The following is a 19,155-nucleotide window of genomic DNA, read 5'->3' as shown; positions in this document are numbered from 1 at the left end:
TGAACAGGACCAGGATTGGATGTGCTGGCACCTGGGAATCATTTCCCAAACCCTGTCCCTGCTTTCTCAGCTGCTGGCAGCCCTTGCTGAGCCATAAAGAGGCCAAAGTGATTGAATTAACTCTCATAAAATGTTCAGACACTGCTAGAAAATTATGTAACCACACATAAAGCCTTGTTAAAAAAAGGGGAATATGTTTTCCTTCTCTATGTTTCAAAGTTGGTTTTTCCTTTTTATTTAGTGACAAAAGGGCTTGTGAAAATGTCAAAGCTACCTCGGTAGCTTTTCCAAAATGCTTTTGCCACCAAGCTCTTTTGAGCAGGATTTTTCTGGGCTCTGCAGTTTTTTGGCTTGTGCAGCCCAAATTGCTCACAGCACAGGGGATCCAACAGACAGAGCAGATCTCTGCCCTGGATGAACAGAGGCAAGCAGGCAGAGCTGGCACTGGCAACAGCATTTACAGCTCTGAGGAGTGAAAGAAAGGAAAAAAGAGAGGGGTTTTCCCCTCAGTTGCACAGAAAAATATGGATAAAATATCAATAAAGCAGATTAAAAAGTAACAATCCTGCTCTCGTTCATAAAGAAATCGCTGATAGCAAAATAAATCCCTGATTCTCAGAAAGTCACTCCTTTCTTCTATCTTTACCACGTGAGGCTAAAAAGTTTCCTGGCACAATTTGTACCTTGGTAAGGAACAAATCTGCAAAGTGAAGGATGAGGGTGTGGTGGGAGCATTGTGCCCTCCCCAAAACCAGGGGCTGCTGGAGCTGCAGAGGATCAGACAGCTCCAGCCCTGACAGAGCAGTGCAGGGCTGGGGCTCTTGGAGACCAATCCAACCTGCAGTCATAACCACCCCTCAAAGTGAAGTGTGTCCTGAGCTGGGGCCCCTCAACAGGGAAATGCTGCAGCAGGACATGGGAAGGCAGAGGGAAAAGGAATTTTATTTTATTTTATTTTATTTTATTTTATTTTATTTTATTTTATTTTATTTTATTTATTTTATTTTATTTTCCAGCCCCTCTCTGCAGGGAGCAGCTCCTGCTGGCACAGCTGAGGTGGGACAGCACAGTAAAAAGGAGGGCAAGATCTGGTAGCTCAGGTTGTGTCTAAACCCCAGAGTTTGTTCTTATTTAAATTTAAAGTGTGACCTGCCTGGCCCCAGAGGCCACCTCTGTGTGATCACAGCAGCTCCACTTAAACCTTTCCTTTCACCAGCAAAACAATCTCTTGGCAATTCTGGTTTTAGGAGCTTTTCCATCAAAATGAATCCCTGCAGTGAGTAACTCCCCAGTCTCTCCAGCTCCAGTTTAAATAAGCATTAATGACTCTGAAGAAATCAGAAATGTTTTGCTGAGGGGCAATCAAAGCAATATTGAGACAGCTGAGGATTATTGCTGGGTGCTGAAGCAGCCTTCAGAGCTCATGTGCTCACAAATTAAAGAAGTTAGAAATTTGTAAATTAAAGAAGTCAGATACATTCAATCATTCTGAAATTGTGCTGACACCTTTAATGCCATTTTTCTTCTGTCCCATAGCAACATTTCTTTTACATTACAGAGATATCCATGGGCAGGGGGAGATGGCAGATTGGACCAGCTTTATACAAAATACCAATGCTCCCATCTGAAATAAACTCTTAGGACAAGTCACCTCTTTATAACATCATGCAAACTATGACCTGCAACTCCAGGTGCTTTAGAATACATATATTTATACACACACATTTGGGGGTACAGCAGTAACACATTTTGATTGGTCATCACAACTTTTTGAGATTTTTCAGCAATGTGAGTCATTCACCTTCTTGCCAGCTCCTTCCACCTCTTCCCCAGCTGCAGTGGTCAGTAGAGCAACAAAACTGTGTGTAAAAAAATCACCTCCTACCTGACTTACAGGAGTGCAAAGTGGCCACCACCCCTCCTGAAACAGCCCAGAATCTCCTGTGTGGTGGGTGAAAAAACCAGGAATTTGGGCACAAAGCTGTGCCATCAATTCCCTGGTATCTTCTGGAGGAGCACCAAGCAGCCATAAATCAGATTTCCAACCAACAACACCAACAGGACACACTGCACTCAGCCAGCAGGGGAAGGGGTTGGAAACAGATCCCAAAAGCAGCAAATCCCAGCCCAAAGTGGCTCCCAGGGAAGCCCCCAGGCTGCTGCAGATGCTTCCACCCACACACCTTTTCAAGCACACAGAAATTTTGGATTTGGAACCACATCCTCCATGATGTGCAAGGCACAGAGATCCATCAATTCAGTATTTGGGGCACGAGGGATGAAGGTTTCGTTAGCAGCTCACGTGAAAATCATTTTATTGAATATTGAATATTGAATACATCAATCTGATGGCACTGGAGTTTGATGCTGATGGCAGAACCTAAAGCAGAGGTTTCATCCAAAATCCTTTGGAATCAATGTGATTCTCAACACCAGCTCCAGTGAGGCCAGGATTTCTGCCTAAATTCTATTTTTAAATAAAATGCATAGGTTATTTCTAGACCACTCTGATTACTAACTAACTCATGGCAGCTTTTCTGCCACCAGGATATTTTCTGTGAATCCCAAAACTTCCATTTTGCATATACCAATTCTATCCAATAAAAAATAGTACGAAGCAACTCCCAAAATCCAAATGTCAAAAATTCAGCTAACATATATTAATCTTTATTATGGAACAATGTGATAATAAATAAGTTTATGAATTCACACGACCCGTACAAAAAGCTGGGAAGCTTTTGTACCAAGGTAGGTACCAGTTATTTGCCTTTCATATTTGTCAAACAAATAATCTAAAACTTTATACACCTGTGGAGTTAAGGCAAAACCAGATCAGACCTTGAACACAACAGAAGGGCTGGAAAATACACAGAAATACAAACAGGGGGGATCTCATCTCCAGCTGACAAAGTGGTTGTGTCTAAGGAAGGAATCCCTCAGGAGCTGAACAAAGCAGTAATTATCAATCAGATTAATTAAAACTGAAGAACAAGTGTGAGGTGTCCTGCAGAGCTTTTCCTGCATGCCCACCCCTAACCCTGAATGCTGGAATCTGCTTTTCCTTTCAGGAATCAGTGGAAAAGAGGAACCCCTTCCACACCCCACCAAAGCACATCCAGGACCCCTCGGATTGATGGAGGCTGGACTTGGCTGGGACTGAGCTGAAACATTTGGGTGAACCATCCAAGACACAGAGGAGAGCTCAGGTCAGCCCCTCAGCAGCAGGAAGGACTCTCTAGGACAGGGGAATGGAGCATGACAGTGCAGCCCAGGACACAGACATGACCAACACAGCAACACACAGCTCTTTGGCAGCAACACACTAACTCTTGCTTGAAGTCTGAACTCAAACCCTCCTGCATGAAAGACTTGGTGCCAGTCTTTTCACAGTTAAAGAAAATCCACTTCTTCCCCGAATCCAGGAAGGGAAATTGGAATAAATCTTGCAGGCAGCTTTAGGCTGATATTTATTGTCTGCTTTAGTCTCAGGCCAAAGATCTCGTACTTGGACACAAAATTCTGTGGGACTTCTGAGTCGTTCAGATGGGGCCAGAATCCATGGAGAGAATCCAAAACCACCCATGAGGAAGCAATAAAGAACCATCACTCCATGATGGCAAAACGACCTTCATGGAACAAGGATGAGTCCACACCTGGAGGAACGCCACGGGGAAATTGACTTTACAGGGGGAAGACCAGGAAGCCAGAGAACGTCGAGTACTGCCACCCACCAACCAGATTCCCTTTCTCCAGCTTCAGGTAAACCTTGTCCTCCTTGTCCAGGTACAGCAGGACCCCGTTGGTGGCGGCTTCACGGGTGACGTCCTTGTCCCCAGCGAAAGCAGAGATCACTGGCTTCCCATTCAGCATCAGGTTCACCTGCAAGAGAGCCCCTGAGAAGCTCTAATGAACTGCCAAACAGCAGAACTACCCCTGAATATTAGCCACGGTGCAAGGGCCCAATCTTCAGAGCTTTTTGGGTCGTTTGAAACTGATAATGACTTTTATTTGGCACAAGAATTTGGATGTTCGTGAGCTGGACCTGCAGCTGAGTGAGGAATCACCTCAGCTGGTACAACCTTGCCTGTCTCAAGGGTTATTTAGCAACACAGGAAAAATAAATATATATTTTCAAGAGATTTGGGCACGCAGAGATGTCACATGAGGTGTCAGAAACACCACAGTGGGCTGGGAGCTCACACTTCACCTGCAGGCTCCCCACACAAGTGATGTTGCTCTGCCCCCACAACATCTGTTAGAGCCATTAAATATCATTAAACTGCAATTGCTTCCCTGGAGACACCTGATTAAGTGGATTTCCCAGGCAGGTGAACCCCAAATAAATACCAGCCTCTGCTGCCCTGGCTTCTGCTGATCACTAATTTATTCTGTGGTGACTCCCATGAAAATTAATGGGACCACATGCAAGGCCAGCACCGTGGCTGTGGGTGAGCATCCCATAATTCACCCCCTGTGACTGCATTAGAGCTGCTTGGAAAGGAAAAGCAGCAAAGCCCAGAGCTTGCCGTGGGGGAAATGAAAAATGCCCGGGTCTGCCCATTCCCCCAGGCCCTGCCCATCTTCATTTAGAGATGCTGCTTTCAGAGCAGAGCCTGTGCTGGCTTCAGAAGTGCTTTATAGAAAAAATGGAGCCAGTTTATAAAGCTAAAAATCTGTTCTAAACTTCAGAACTAAGCCGCCATCAGTATTGAGAGGGACACACAAGCCAGAGAGTGGAAAGAACTTTTTTTGAGCACATTAAACAGGTTAAAAGCTCATTGTAGAGATTTTCGCCAGGTCAGTGTTTCGTTTAAGGCTTTGTCATTCTGGAATTCAGATTTCCCACTGCACACTGAGGTGGAATTTCCCAGGGATGGAATTTCCCAGGGATGGCATTTCCCAGGGATGGAATTTCCCAGGGATGGCATTTCCCAGGGATGGCATTTCCCCAGGGATGGCATTTCCCCAGGGATGGCATTTCCCCAGGGATGGGCTCCTGGCTGTCACCAGTTCTCTGCCATCTCCTGTCCCCCCGGAGCCTCAGCAGCCCCCAGAGAGGGCACAGAGAGGTGCCTGAGCCCTGCTCCTGCAGGAATCCTGCTCAGCTCAGCCTGGCAGGCCCCACAGCACACCCAGGAGCTGCAGAGAGCAGGGGAGAGCTCAGGGACCTCCAGGGACCTGGGGCTATCCTGGGTGGAAACGAGAGGGCCACAGAGGTTCCTGTAGCCCTGGGAGCCAGGAGGTGTCACAGCGACCTGGCAGGGACATGAAGGAATTACTTCAAGGAATTTGCTGTTGGCTCAGCAAGGAGATATTCAGGAATTCAAAGGCTTTTCCCCCTTTAATCAGGCAGCTCTGTTGCTATTAAAGAAGTGCAGAATTACTCCTTTTCTCTAATACATCACACACCTTTTACAGGTTGTGTGATGAGAAAAGGAGTTGAAGCTGCTGTAAAGGCTCCCTGGAAGACATTGCCATAGGGACATTACCAACCTTGGTCCTCAGCACGCTGAGGGCACAACCAGGTACCTGGCACCAGGTGCCAGGGCACAAATTGTTCCAAACCCACTCAAATCTGGTACCAGAACTCCTGTGCTCCACACAGCGAGTTTAACCTGGAGCCAAACACATTTCAGGGAAATTCAGAGCTCTCTTTTACTCTTGGATCATTCACGCTGTGGAATGCTTTATGTCACCCAGATGTTCATGGCATATTCATGGCTGTGAAGTTGTGGTGATTTATCTGAGGTGAGGATCCTGCCTTATTTCAGTTCATTTTAAATTAATGGACTCTGCTGCCAGGAAGTCAACACCACAGGTTGCTGGAAGTGAAGCTATTTTTCCTTAAAATCATATTAAATGCTCCCATGCTCAGTCAATATTCCATCCTAAATAAACCATTTAAATAAAGATTTTATAATCATACTCATCAACATACCTGAATTGTTTGACTCTGGTAGACTTTAATTACATGGAAATTGAAACTGTAAATTCCTTTCCGTGGTGATACAAAGACAGACTCCAACGTGAAAAAATTGCCCACATTTACAAGGATCTGCAAACAGCAAAATACAGCACAGGGATTAGTACAGGCAGTGAGTGCTAAAGAAAAATACAGATTATTGACTTTAGAAGCCATTTGCCCATGGGAAATTCAATTTACATCTAAACTGGTTTATTAATTTTCTCTTGATTGCTTTGGAATAACTCATTAAATGGGTATTCAGTTGTATCTATAGGACAACTTTACTACAAATAAACTAAGGTGGGAATTATTTCTTACTTTGCTGCTACAACATCCCCTCAAGTCCTTTCTTCCACACATGTTTTAGAGAGGCATTTTTGTTCCTCATTCCCCAAAATGACATAAAAACACCAATTCTGGGAGTGGCCCATGGCTTTTGGCTGAAGAGCAGTGGCCAAGCCAGCGCTGCCTTCCCAGGGAAGCAGGTGTGAGCAAGGACTGCAGGAAGAGCAGGAGTCAAACCCAGCTCAGCCAGGCTGGCTCACTGGAGCACCTGGGGCAGCCCAGCAGAGCCTGCCTGGGAGCCCTCACCTGTTTGTAGCAGCACTAACAACAATTTGGGTCTAATTAAACAGAGAGAGTGGCACGGGGGAATGCACAAGGTGAGTGCATCACCCCTATGCTGCATATCCTTGGTAATGACTGCACTTTGGTCCTTACCACCTAATTCTGCTTCATTTTCAATTAATATTTCCAGGCTCCTTTGTGCCAGGCACAGCCCTCAGAAGCCTCCAGGACTGCCCATGGAGTTTTGGGGTGATTTTTAATGGATATTTCCAGGCTCCTTTGTGCCAGGCACAGCCCTCGGAAGCCTCCAGAACTGCCCATGGAGTTTTGGGGTGATTTTTAATGGACATTTCCAGGTTCCTTTGAGCCAGGCACAGCCTTGGAAGCCTCCAGGGCTGCCCATGGAGTTTTGGGGTGATTTTTAATGGATATTTCCAGCCTCCTTTGTGCCAGGCACAGCCCTTAGAAGCCTCCAGGGCTGCCTATGGAGTTTTGGGGTGATTTTTAATGGATATTTCCAGGCTCCTTTGTGCCAGGCACAGCCCTCAGAAGCCTCCAGGGCTGCCCATGGAGTTTTGGGGTGATTTTTAATGGATGTTTCCAGGCTCCTTTGTGCCAGGCACAGCCCTCAGAAGCCTCCAGGACTGCCCATGGAGTTTTGGGGTGATTTTCGGGGCCAGCACGAAGCTCTGGGGCACATCTGGCTCCAGCTGCCACCACAACTGACTGCTCAGCACAGCAGGGCGTGGGGCCGAGAAGAGCCATCGGTCTCAATGACTTCGGGAGCAGGGATTAAAGCCTGTGCCGGTATCTGCCCGCTCATATCGGCGCTGGGCTGAGCGCAGCTGGACCGCCAATTGTGCCGGGAAAGTTAAAGGGTTTTCCCTCAGAATTCCCTCTTCTTCCTCCCTCAAAAGCTGCACAAGCCATCTAAACCCTACCCAGGCTGCCCTGAGCTCCCCTGTCCCCAGCCCCGCGGTGTCACCCCGCCGGTGTCACCGAGCGCTGCTCCCGGGCTCGGTCCCGCTTCTCCCGGGGCCGCAGGTGCGGAGGGGCCGGGGCCGCACCCGGGGGACAATCGGGGACCCTGTGCAGCCCCAGGCTCAGCTCGCCGTGCCCTGCCGCTCTCCGCGGGGAGGATTGCCAGCTCTGGGCCAGGATGCGGGAAGGACACCTGTTGATGCGGGGGATGCGCGCCCGCCCCGCGCTGCCTGCGGCTCACCTGGTCGAAGTAGATGATGCGCGTCTTGTTGCTCATCTCGGAGGGCTCGTGGTTGGTGCTCCGCACGGCCGAGAAGGCCACCTTGGAGTTGGCCGCCCGCACGGAGATGCCCAGCGGCGAGGAGGACGATCCCTTGGCGTCGGGGGCCGGGTTGGAGTCGCACACCACCAGGCACTTGCCCTCCAGCACGATGGGCTCGGTGTCGTTCTGCGCGGTGGCGACGCGGCCGCCCAGCGCCAGGGCCAGCAGCAGCAGCCGCCAGCCCATGGTGCGCACCCGCGGCCGCTCCGCGCCCCGCTCCGGCCACCGCGGGAGCCTCCGCGCTCCTCTCCTCCTCCTCCCACCGCCGCCGCCTTATGCCGTCTGCTGCTTCTTTTATCTTCTTCTTTTTTTTTTTTTTCTTCCCTCTTTCTTTCTTTCTCTCTCTCCTCTGGCGAGCTCTTTAAAACACGCCGCCAAAAGCTGCCCAGAGAAATGCGCGCTGCCCACAACGCCCTTTTGTCCCCTCTCTCCACATCAAAACAGAGCGTGAGAAAGGGAGGAGGGGGAAAGAAAAGCCCGCAGGTGAATTATTGCTGAGAGAGAGAAGCGAGGAGCGGCGGAGCAAGGAACCCATTCGGCGCTGCCATGCCTGCCGCGGCCGGCGAGTCCCGCTGCAGGTCCGGGATGCTCGGAGCGGAGAGAGGGAGCTTCGCAAAGCTGCCAGATGCTGCTCTGATAGCAGCGGCAGAGCTGCACACTCCCCTCCCCTCTCTCTCTCTCTCTCTCTCTCTCTGTGTGTGTGTCTCTTCCCCCGCTCCTCTCCCCGGCACAAATCCACAAATCCACAAATCCCCCCCTCGGCAGCGCTGAGGTCACAGCAAACCCGCCCAGCTCTCACCTAGCGGGGCCCCTCGAGGTTTCTGTTGGAAGTTGGGGCACACAAGACAGATGATGGATTTTGGACCTGGTTAACATAAGAGATTGGATAGCAGGATGCCTTGGCAAAAGCAAATAGAACTTTGAAAATTAGACCTGGATTGCAAGAAGATGAAATCAAACGGGTTTACCAGAAAAAGAAAACCCCATCAAACTCTGCAAGCACGAGATGTTGTTCCATGCACAGCTTTGTGTGTGATTTTAACCTAATCACTGTAGCACACGCTCCTAGTCTCCCTGCAGTAGTATAGAAGCGTTTGTGCCCCTCAGTAAAATCGGGTTCTGATCACCGAGGCAGTCCCCGACTCTCTCCATCGCCGAGAGTTCCAGCCCCAGAGAGGCTCCCCTGGGAATCGCCCCCTCCTGTCCTCCCTGCCCAGCCCCAGGGAAAGCGCCAGACCCTCGCAGCATTCCCGGTTTTCAGGAGGAGGAGGAGGAGGAGGGTGGGCAAGAGCCGCAGCCTCCCTGAAAGGCAGCACCTGAACCTGCCCAGGGGCACGGAGCTCCGGGCAGGTGTTTGCAGCTGGGCTGGGGCAGGACACCCCATGTGAGCTTTCCTCAAACCACACCTGAGCTCAGGGCAGGGCTGTCCTGCCTGCTTTGTGGGGACAACGGGGCCAGGTGCCACCACAGGTGCTGCCACAGGCTTAGGCTGGGATTTCACACCTCTGTCCAGCTCTGATTTATTTTTAGGATTTTTTTAAAATTTATTTTTATGTGTTGGAAGGATTGGGAGACTGAGCAGGTACCTTAGCTCAGTTCTCCCATGAATTTGGAGATTATTAAAAACATGAGTGGCTTGGTGCTGGTAGAGGCTTCTAGCCAAGATCTTTGCTGCATCCCCTGGCCCCCTCTGAAATAATCTCATGGTGAAGCCTAAACTCACTTCAGGGACTGGCAGAAATGGCACAGTGCTCCCAGGAGCAGAACTGGCTGCACAGATTTCCATCCTAACCAAAAAAAGCACCAACGTTTTGTAAGAAATTGAGTGAATTGAACCTAATTTTAGATAGATGCCTTCAGCACAGCAATTTTTTGTGGCTGTAAGAGCTTTGCAATGAAGATGTCCTGGGTCAGCCACTAACCAGCAGCAGCCTCCATCCCCTGCTCGGCCAAGGCACCTCTGGGTGCAGGCAGAAGAAATTAGAGAAGCAACAGGAAATTCAGAGGAGGGATAAAAAGCACCAAAATCCACTCCCAGCTGAACACCAAAGCTCTCTGTAGGCAAGTGTGAGTGGTGTTCAGCTGGTGTGGAGAGCTGAGGGTGAAGCATTAATCCTGCAGAGCTCAGCCAATCTTTGAGCCATAAAGCAGCCAAAATTCTTAGCAAGCACCAAACTCCCTAAAATTCAGAAGGCAAACTCAAATTTTTAGGAATCCCATTGATCAGGCAAGAGGCACAAATATTTGTGTTTTTAGGAATGCATCAATGTCCTCTTGCTCAGTGACACAACAAAGGTGGATGGAAGGGTCCAGCAGGAAAGCAGCACTTACTGCAAGGAAAGAAAACAAGAAATCAAACAAACACTTGCAGCACAGCTTTGTACCTCTTGTAGAAACCTTTTAATCTGCAGATTTAAAGATTCCCTCCTGTGCACATGAGGACTCCCACAAAACAAAGTTGTGGCAAAATATTTATTGTAAATACAAAGGTATAAATAATTCCACACTATTTCAACACCTCCTGCTCCAAACCTCTTCTGTCCCTGGCCTTTAACACTGCACAAGTAGCAGCAAATATAATTCCATCTGCACAGAAATTTCAATTGGAACTTGAAACTGCTGATGATTTTGAGGGATCGGTGGTTTTTAAGAGATTAAAAACTTTACAGTCATTTTAGAAACTGGGTTTGATTTTGCTTCGTTGTGGAAAATGATATTAACTGTCTCTATAGGTATTCTTCCTAAAATCCATTCCAACCCTGCTCCCTGCCAGTCTGAAGCCATTCCCTGTGCCCTGTCCCTCCATCCCTGTCCAAAGCTTCTCCATCTTTCACTGCAAGGCCACCCTGAGCTCACCCCGAGCTCCTCCTGCCCAGGTGAGCAATGCCAGCTGTGCCAGCAGAGCTGCTCCATCCCTGTGCCCATCCTGGAGCTCCTCTGGGCTCTCCCCAGCAGCTCCAGCTCCTGGATGACTTTGACTGGAGTAAAATGGGCTGGAATGTGGCCAGGGGACCCCACAGCTGGAGCAGTGCAGAGCTGGGGTGAGGCCACCAACTTTCTCCCCCTGCTGCTCCAAGAGACACCAGGGCCATCAATAACATCCCTGCTCCACAAATCCACTCCTAAGGAAGCAGCCTGGAGAGTCCCTGTCCCCAAAACACCTGATCCACACCAGGAAACACCTCCTCCTTTTCCCACCCAAACAGAAGGAAGAGAGCTCCAAGGCTGGTGGTTACAATCCTTTTTTGGGGGGTGAGCTGGGCTTGAATTGCTGAGAAAATGAGGGAAGTTTGCTGTGGGAGAGGTGAGTGAAAAGTGGAGATTGCCTTTAATTCATGAGCAGCAAGGTTAATGATTGTTCTTATTTCATCTGACAAAGAATTCCTCAGTATTGATCCAGCTCCCTCCAACAGGGATTTTGTGTTTCTTCCTTTGAAAGAAAAATGAGAAAAATAAATAGCAACAGCACACAACAATGGAAATTCAGTCAGATTAAGCTCACAGCTCCTTTTCCTTTCTGGACACACACTGTGGAAGCCTGGAACTGCCTCCAGTTGGGAGAATTTTGCTGTTTCACAGGAGACTTCCAGCACCGAGGCAGCTTGCTGACAGAGGGAAGAGCCACAGGATAAAACACCACGTTTGCATTTACCTCTTGCATTGTAAACCTGCATTAAATACAATTTCTGTGTCAATATTGCACGAAACCTCCCAAATCTCTTCTGAAACAGAACATCCTGCTTTGTATAATGAGTCATTTGTCTTACACCAGGGAGGAATAACCTGCTCAGACTTCCTCTCAGCTTCCTGCTGCTGCCTGGAGGCCTTTGGAATTTTTCTAACCCCTCAGGAACAGAGCCCTCCATCCTCTCCTGCCTTTTCTTCTTCAGCCTAATGGTATTTCCCTGCCGTGTGCTGAGCCTGGAGAGGTTTTTGCAGGGAGCTGAGCCCCCCCAGCCCCTCCGGGGTCCTCCCAGGCTCTGCACGGTGCTGAGCCCACCCTGAGCAGGAGGTGTGGGCTGAGGGGGACCAGGGGGGCTCCATCCCACGGTGCTGATGGCATTCCCCACCTGTGGCCACGCTCAGGCTTTTCCCCGGGCTCTGACATCCCTTCAGGCTGGAATTCCTGGGCTGGCTGGAGTCTCCATCTGCCTGCTGGCTCCGGGACAGCTGGCTGGGGCTCTCTGCTGCTCAAACTGACTGCTGGCCAAAGCCAAGACAAGCTCACCTGCCTAATGAGGTTCTTAAAAGCAGCCTGTGAATGTTTTATAAAGGAAATTTCACTTCATTTAAAGGAGCATAAAATGTAAACAGATCCTGTAGGAATAGAATGAAATCTTCAGCTGTACACTGCAATGAGTGGAAGGTTTTGGTCTTCAATTCACACTGATCCAGACTCAAGCCTAGATTTCCCTTGCTCTATTTTAATTTAAATCCAATTTTCCTTGGTTTTTTAAGTAAGCTTTTTCTGTAGTTTGCCTGTTTTAACCTCACCTCAGTCCATCCCATCCCCAAGAATTTTTTCTTTTAACTTTCTGCAGCAGCAGAACAGAGAAAACAATGAAAACCAACTTCCTACACGTGTTTGTTGGGCTGCTTTAGTTTCCCTGCCACTCTGCTCTGATAAATCTGTGTTTTGGTGGCCTCCTCTGGAAAGGGAGTTTTCACACAGCCTGTGAATTTCAGAGGTGATTAAGAAAATGAGTCAGCAGGATGCCTGCATGTGTAAAGGCAGATCTGCTGACAGCTCTGGCACCTGAGGTCTTCATTCAGCATTTCTGAGCAGCCAGACCTTCTCCCTGCCCGAAGCTGAGCACAATCCAGCAGCAGGTGAAACCCGGGCTTTGAAATTCTCCCAGGCAGATGCTGGAAGCAGCAGCACCTACTCCTTGATGGATCTGGGAATATTCCAGTTTTTCTGCTGCTCTGGGTTTACACCAGTGTAAAAGTGAGAGCAAAATGTGACCCTGGAAGTTCCTCTTGCTCCCCCTGAGACCCCAGGCAGGAGCCAGTTGTTTGCAAATGTCACCATTAATCTTCACTACACTACCCACAAATAGATTTATAGTTCTCGTATTTATGTTTATTCAGAATATTTCCAGGAAATATTTACATGTTTAACTCTCCTGTAAAAACCGAGGTCAGGTGGATCAAGGCAAAAAACCAAGTACACACATTAACTGCTTTCAAAGCAGGTATTTGCATTGAAAACTTGCTATAAAGCAAAATTTAATTCTTGGTTTACCATTGTATTTCTGTTATGTTTTTGCATGAATTCCAGCCTTTGTGGAGGGTGTCAGCACAGCTTTCCTGCCTGCAGAAAGGGACAGACAAACGCAGAAAAAGGATTTACACACCTGAACCACAAAGTTTTGTGCATTCTGGGGGGAGGAACTGCCGAGCTGCTCCATCCCCTGCAGCCTGGAGAGCAGGGGCACCCCAGCAGGGCTGTCCTTCCACAGGGCACCTCAGCCATCCCATCACCTGAAGGGTCTGGATGGGGCTTGGTTTTCCTAATCAGCTGAATTCCTGCCAGCACAGGGGAGATCAGCTTGCTCTGCACGGCAGGATTCAGTGGGACCACTGATGGCAGCAGCCTGGGCTATTGTCTGGGAGTTATTTACTGACTGAGAAAAGTTTCTGGGCTGGAATGGAGCCAATTTCTATTTATAATTGCATCATTTCAGGCCAAGTCCTACAGAGCCTCTTCAGGAAAATTCCTAGGAGCCACAAGAAGAATTTTGCTATAAATCTGCTCATCAGTAGTTGATCTTTGTGGACAATAACCTTGGGGATTTTTAGGTCAGTGCTTAGGAGCAAATGACATCAGCGTGGCAGAGCTCACCAGTGATTTACCCTTATGCCAAAGTGTCAGTGATTTCTGTTTCCAAACACATTGCAGCATTTCTAAACTGCATCCAGGGACTGCAAATCTGCATCTGAAACCTTTTGTTTCAAAAGTCTCATTAGTCAAATGAGCTTAAAGCAATATTTAGCTACTTTGTGGCTTTCTCTCATTTAATTACTGCTGACTGCCATTGTAAGAAATGTCCCCAGTGGGCAAAATTCATCCCTGGGTAAACAGGCAGCAAGTGGGAAGGCTTAAAGCTCATTTAGCAATGCCTGCAATCACTCCTGTGTGCACCCAAACCCTCTGTGCTGCTCACACACATCCCTCCATGCTGGCAGGTGAAGTCAGTGCTGAAGAAAATCTTATTTTCACCAAGTGCTCACCCCTGAGTTAGCTGGAGCTTTCAAAGCCTCTCCTGCTCTTTGTCACCCTGGGAGTAAAGCAGCTGGTTCAGCTTTCAGTACATTCTAAACAGTGAAAAAACTCAAATTTACATTGGATGTGGGGAGAACACTCGCCAGGTGAGCATTTTGGCAGCCAGTTCATGCAGGGACTGGAGCCTTGCGCCTGTGAATTTCCACACCCCAAATTCTGGGAGTGAGGCAGGCCAGGATCTGTCCAGGAGCTCTGGAGTCCCCTCAGCTCTCCACCAGAGCAGCCCCTGGGCTTGGAGTTTTCCACATTTTCTTCTTCAAGATGAGCAGTTTGTGGTTTTTCTGAGCCATCAACTTCCTGAGCACAGGGGGATTTTCTGAGAACTCTTCCAGCTTTGGTTGTTGTACAGTGAGCACCCCAAAACCCCGCTTTAATTTTCTTTCTCTAACAGCAGTTCCCCTCCTCCTAAAACTGGTTTGGACTAGAAAGGCATTAATTCAAACCAGAAAGCAGCATTCATGAGGGATACCACAGCTTTTTCTGCAGAGAACACCTTCCAGTTTTAATTTCACTGCTCATTTATATAAACGAGCAGGAACACTCTGCCTGGTGCCTGCAGTTCAAGTAGGAAAGGGGAAAAAAAATAAAAAGAGGAAAACTGGAAAGCCAAGTTCAGCCACTGCCCTGGGATATAACTGTCCATTTGTGGAAGTTAAATTTTTCCCACTGACTCTGGTGCTGGCTAATCTCTGCTCTTTACATCCTGGGTTTGAAACCCTGGGAGAACTCTGCCCCTGGGGGAGATATTTGTATTTCAGGCTGTGAATTCCAGAAAACCCCTGGAGTGGTGGCCCTGTGGGAGCTCAGATCCCTTCAGGGAGCTGTGCCTGAAGGAGCTCCATTCCTTCCAGCATCTCCTGGGGCAGGTCTGAGTTCTGGGACACTGGATAAAGTCAGGGATTTCTCCTGGGAGCCCCAGGCCAGGTGTGGGGCTGCTCTGAGCTGGCCATCACTGTCCAACATGAGACACAGAAATGATCCTCCCTGCTCCTGCCAGCCTGCCAGGAATGTGCATTTGAAGGGAACAAACCATGCAAAGAAATCTCCTTTTGCTCCTGGAGCCAGTGGCCCTGGCACTGCTGAGCTGCCAGCACAGGAAACTCCGTGCAGATTTGACCCACAGCTCCACGAACTCTCAGGCTAAATTCAGGGGCCAGGACTTCTTAAAACACCTCCTCTAAGATTTCATATTCCAGAATGGGCCAAAAATCAGCTCTGTGGGGGAAAAAATATGTAAAAAAGCGTGTAAAGATGTAAAAATACTGCAGTACTGGCAGGTCAGATTGCTCCTAAAGTAATATTTTCCACAAAGAGAAGCATCACCCAAAGCTTTTATGACTTTGGCAGGATAAAAGCATCACCTGCTGAGTGAGGAGGGATTCCATGGACATGATCCACAGGGAGACCTGGAGCTCGTCTGTATAACCCCAAATAAATGCTGAGGTGTAAAAAGCATTATTCTCTACACCACCAAAACACAGTAACACCACTTAGGAGAGCTGAAAAACCCCAGCCTTATGCTAAATAAGTTAAGAAATAAAGAATGAGGTGGGGAGCAAGGTCTAGTTACATTTTACATATAAATCAGGATGTCTCACTGAAGGAGCAGCTTCTTTAGGAGAATGGAATCAGCTCCCACTCCATAGGAAAGCTCTGTGCTCTCTGAAGGGGATAGAACTCCATGCCAAGAAGGTACTTTTTAAAATTTTAATTAATTTTTTTTTTAATTAATGCTCCAGGATGTTCACACAAAGGCACAGATATCGACCACTGGGCAGGATATATTTTTAATTGGCACAGGCCTTGCCAGCTGAGCTATAAAACAAGGAGAAGCTGTTAAATAGAATAATGGAGAAGAAAGACTTGGGGAAAAAAGTAATGAGGGGGAAAAAAAAGGAAAAAATCTGTAGTTAAAAGAGACTTAGCAGGATTTTGGAGCTGAAAAACCATGAAATTTGTCATGAGCATCACGACTGCTGCTCAGGGATGCAGGGATCTGATGCCATGGAAATGGCACTGGGATCCAGGATGATCTGACATGAGCCCCATGGAAATGAGGGGAATTCAGGTTTAGGAGCTGCAATCACACACATCAAAGCTGCCAGTGGTGCTCCCAGGGCAGGACGTGCACTGGGCAGGGCACTGTGGCACAGGGCTGCAAGGAATCAAAAGGGAATTGAATTTTGCTCCCCCAGGCAGAAATGAGGGTGGAAGCTGCAGATCCTGCAGGTATCACTGCTCTGATGCTGACTCGAGGCAAAAGCAGCCAGCTTTGTGTAGAATTAAACACTTGAACTGCTTCTGCAAATATTGGGATGTAAAATAAGTCTCAGGGCTGCTAATTTTAGTTCTGTGTCATTCCTTTTGCCTCTGAGGAAGGTAACTGGGAGCACAGCCTACCAGGGCTGTTGGGAAGCCCAAATGTGACATTTTCCTGGCTCAGACATGGAAAAAATCTTCCATCCCCACCTTCCAGCAGTGCCCAATCCTGCTAAGTCTCTTTTAATCCTGCTAAGTCCCTGCAGTGCTGGTGGTCAGCCTTGGCCCTGAAATTCTCTGTGCAGGGGCAGCCAGGCCCTGTCCCTGAGCTCCTGGGGTCCCACCTGGACAGGTGATGCTGGAGGTGGAGAAGGGAGAAATTCCAGCTCAGGAAGGGTTCAATCCCAGCTCAGGGAAGGGTTCAGTCCCAGTTTAGGGAAGGGTTCAGTCCCAGTTCAGGGAAGAGTTCAATCCCAGTTTAGGGAGGGGTTCAGTCCCAGTTTAGGAAGGGTTCAGTCCCAGTTTAGGGAAGGGTTCAATCCCAGTTTAGGAAGGGTTCAGTCCCAGCTCAGAGAAAGGTTCAGTCCCAGTTTAGGGAAGGGTTCAGTCCCAGTTTAGGGAAGGGTTCAGTCCCAGTTTAGGGAAGGGTTCAGTCCCAGTTTAGGGAAGGGTTCAGTCCCAGCACAGGGAAGGGTTCAATCCCAGCTCAGGGAAGGGTTCAGTCCCAGTTCAGGGAAGGGTTCAATCCCAGTTTAGGGAAGGGTTCAATCCCAGTTCAGGATAGGGTTCAGTCCCAGCTCAGAGGGGTCAGCCCCAGCTCAGGGAAGGGTTCAGTCCCAGCTCAGAGGGGTCAGCCCCAGCTCCTCTCAGTGCTCAGGTCAGGGAGAGTGTTCAGCCTTTCCATCAAAGCCCAAACACTGGGCAGAAAGACCCAAAATAAATCAGATAACTCTCCTACAATAAATCAGATTCACTTTTCTCTCAGCCCACACTGTTTGCAAACCTGGGAGGGAAAATGCCAGATTTTATCAATGCCCTTTTACTACTGTTTTCTGCTTTTAATGCTAAACACACAGCTCTGTCTTTGCAACTCTTTGCCCTTTTCCTCCCACTCATTGAGCTCCAGCTAATTATTCTAATTAAAAACATGTAAAAGCCAACAAACACAACAGAAATATTTCCTCTTTTGAAAGCCATGGATAATTCCCTCCCTTATCCATTCCTTAGATGCTTCCTGACAGTTTTTTGTCTTGCTGCTCTGACATTTTTCTCTTCCTGCAATGCACATCTTATATATTGATTAATTTCTGTAACATCTGTGGCAAATACATGACATTTGCCATAAAAAGTGCTAATTTTTTCATCCTGCTTAGTGGGGACAAGGCAAAATAAAACACTCAGTCAGATACTTTCTTCATTACAGAGCAAGTTTGCAATGTTTTAATAGCAAAATAAACAAGACTTTGTTTAAATATTCTCCTCTGGGGTAACAGCTCCCCATTTCATTATAAAATGTCTGAAGTATTCTTTAGAAATTAGATCACCATACAGAAAGTTAATCATGAAATTAATAATGAAAACTGGGTCAGAAGTCGGGGTGTGGAAAGGAAAAGACTGAAAAGAGAAATTATAAAAGGTCCAAAGTGGTTTTTTTTCAATCTGTGGGAATCTCGAGGTACAAAAGCACAAAACTGAGAGGCTCATCAGTGATCTGGGACATTCCAGGTGAAATACCACATGAAATTACAGGTTTGAAGTGGAATGTCTCTCAAAACCAAGGTGCTCTGCAGCACAGGTGGGATTGGCAAGGTGCTGCTTGTCAGTAAAGAAAAAAACAATTAAAAATAGTTTCCTGGGCTCCTCCTTCCCTCCCCTCCCCAAAAATGTGTGTTCTCAGGGTGTGAGCTCAGCACAAGCCTTCCTGAAGTGGCAGATGAAGGAGGAGATCCACCCAAAGAGCTCCTGGGAGTCCAGGTCTGCCGGCTCCCCAAACCTCACCTGCAATGGGAACAAAGGAAAATTTCACTTCAGCACCTCTGGGTGGGCTGAGCAGGAGCTTAACCAAACCAAAGGGCAGAGAAAAGTGAAATATCTCCATTATTGCTCATACTAATCTCAAGAAGAAGAGGAACAAGAGGTAAAAGAAGAAGGGGAAGAGGAGGAAGAAGAAAACTTTGAGCTGTCTGAAATCTCCAGGGAACTGAGATCCAAAATATCCCAAATAAAAGTGATCTAAGGAGCTGCCACTGAATCACCTCAGTCACCTGGGTTAATCTCTCTGGCTGGACTGCAAATCTCCAGCTGAAGAGGAGAAAATTCAGCAAATCCTGAAGTTTTCTGGCCCTGCAGCTTGGTAGATGAACCCATTCATGAAAGAAAATGTGTACAAAATGTCCCAATCCCAGGCCCAGGATACTGTTCCACTTTCAGAGGTTATCACTGCACTTCTGTCCCTTTCCTTAAGGTCTCTGACCACTGTTAAATATGGGATTTTCTTTCTTTTTCTCCAGCCAGTGTAAATATAAGGCAAGTGGGAAGTTCTTGCACTCCCTTCCCCTCCTTCCTTCCTTCCCCTTTAAACAAGAAATGTAGCTCTATTTTCATTGCATTTCAGTATGATATGTACCAGCACGTTGCTGTAAAGCTTCTTCATTTCCTCACATCTTTTTGACAGCTGGGAGAGATCCCCTTCATATTTCTGAATCAAATCCTGTGATAAAATAAAACTTCTTAATTTGCTGTAGGAGCATAGGATTAAAGCAGGAATTAAACAGC

The 19,155-nt window shown here is 47.8% G+C and overlaps 2 protein-coding genes across 3 annotated transcripts in view; both read right to left on the bottom strand.

Moving 5' to 3' along the window:
• Nucleotides 1-2,645: 2,645 nt before the first annotated feature.
• Nucleotides 2,646-8,021, bottom strand: CBLN4 (cerebellin 4 precursor). Its single transcript, XM_059862546.1, has 3 exons — nucleotides 7,755-8,021; nucleotides 5,939-6,055; nucleotides 2,646-3,879 (listed from the first exon to the last, which is right to left on the bottom strand). The coding sequence occupies exons 1-3, from the start codon at nucleotides 8,019-8,021 to the stop codon at nucleotides 3,682-3,684; spliced, it is 582 nt and encodes a 193-aa protein (XP_059718529.1). The 3' UTR covers nucleotides 2,646-3,681.
• Nucleotides 8,022-17,789: 9,768 nt separating this feature from the next.
• The window catches only part of LOC132335828 (uncharacterized), a 34,648-nt gene continuing 33,282 nt past the window's right edge, over nucleotides 17,790-19,155 (bottom strand). For both annotated transcript variants that reach the window (XM_059862747.1, XM_059862748.1), the window contains exons 16-17: nucleotides 19,007-19,090; nucleotides 17,790-18,378 (exon numbers count right to left, since the gene is read on the bottom strand). In XM_059862747.1, coding sequence (XP_059718730.1) covers nucleotides 18,274-18,378; nucleotides 19,007-19,090 — 189 coding nt within the window. In that variant the 3' untranslated portion in view covers nucleotides 17,790-18,273. The remainder of the gene's footprint in view (nucleotides 18,379-19,006; nucleotides 19,091-19,155) is intronic.

Source organism: Haemorhous mexicanus, chromosome 18 (assembly GCF_027477595.1).
Source record: "Haemorhous mexicanus isolate bHaeMex1 chromosome 18, bHaeMex1.pri, whole genome shotgun sequence".
NCBI classification, from domain to species: Eukaryota; Metazoa; Chordata; class Aves; order Passeriformes; family Fringillidae; genus Haemorhous; species Haemorhous mexicanus.
This window is presented reverse-complemented; position numbering and strand designations above follow the sequence as displayed.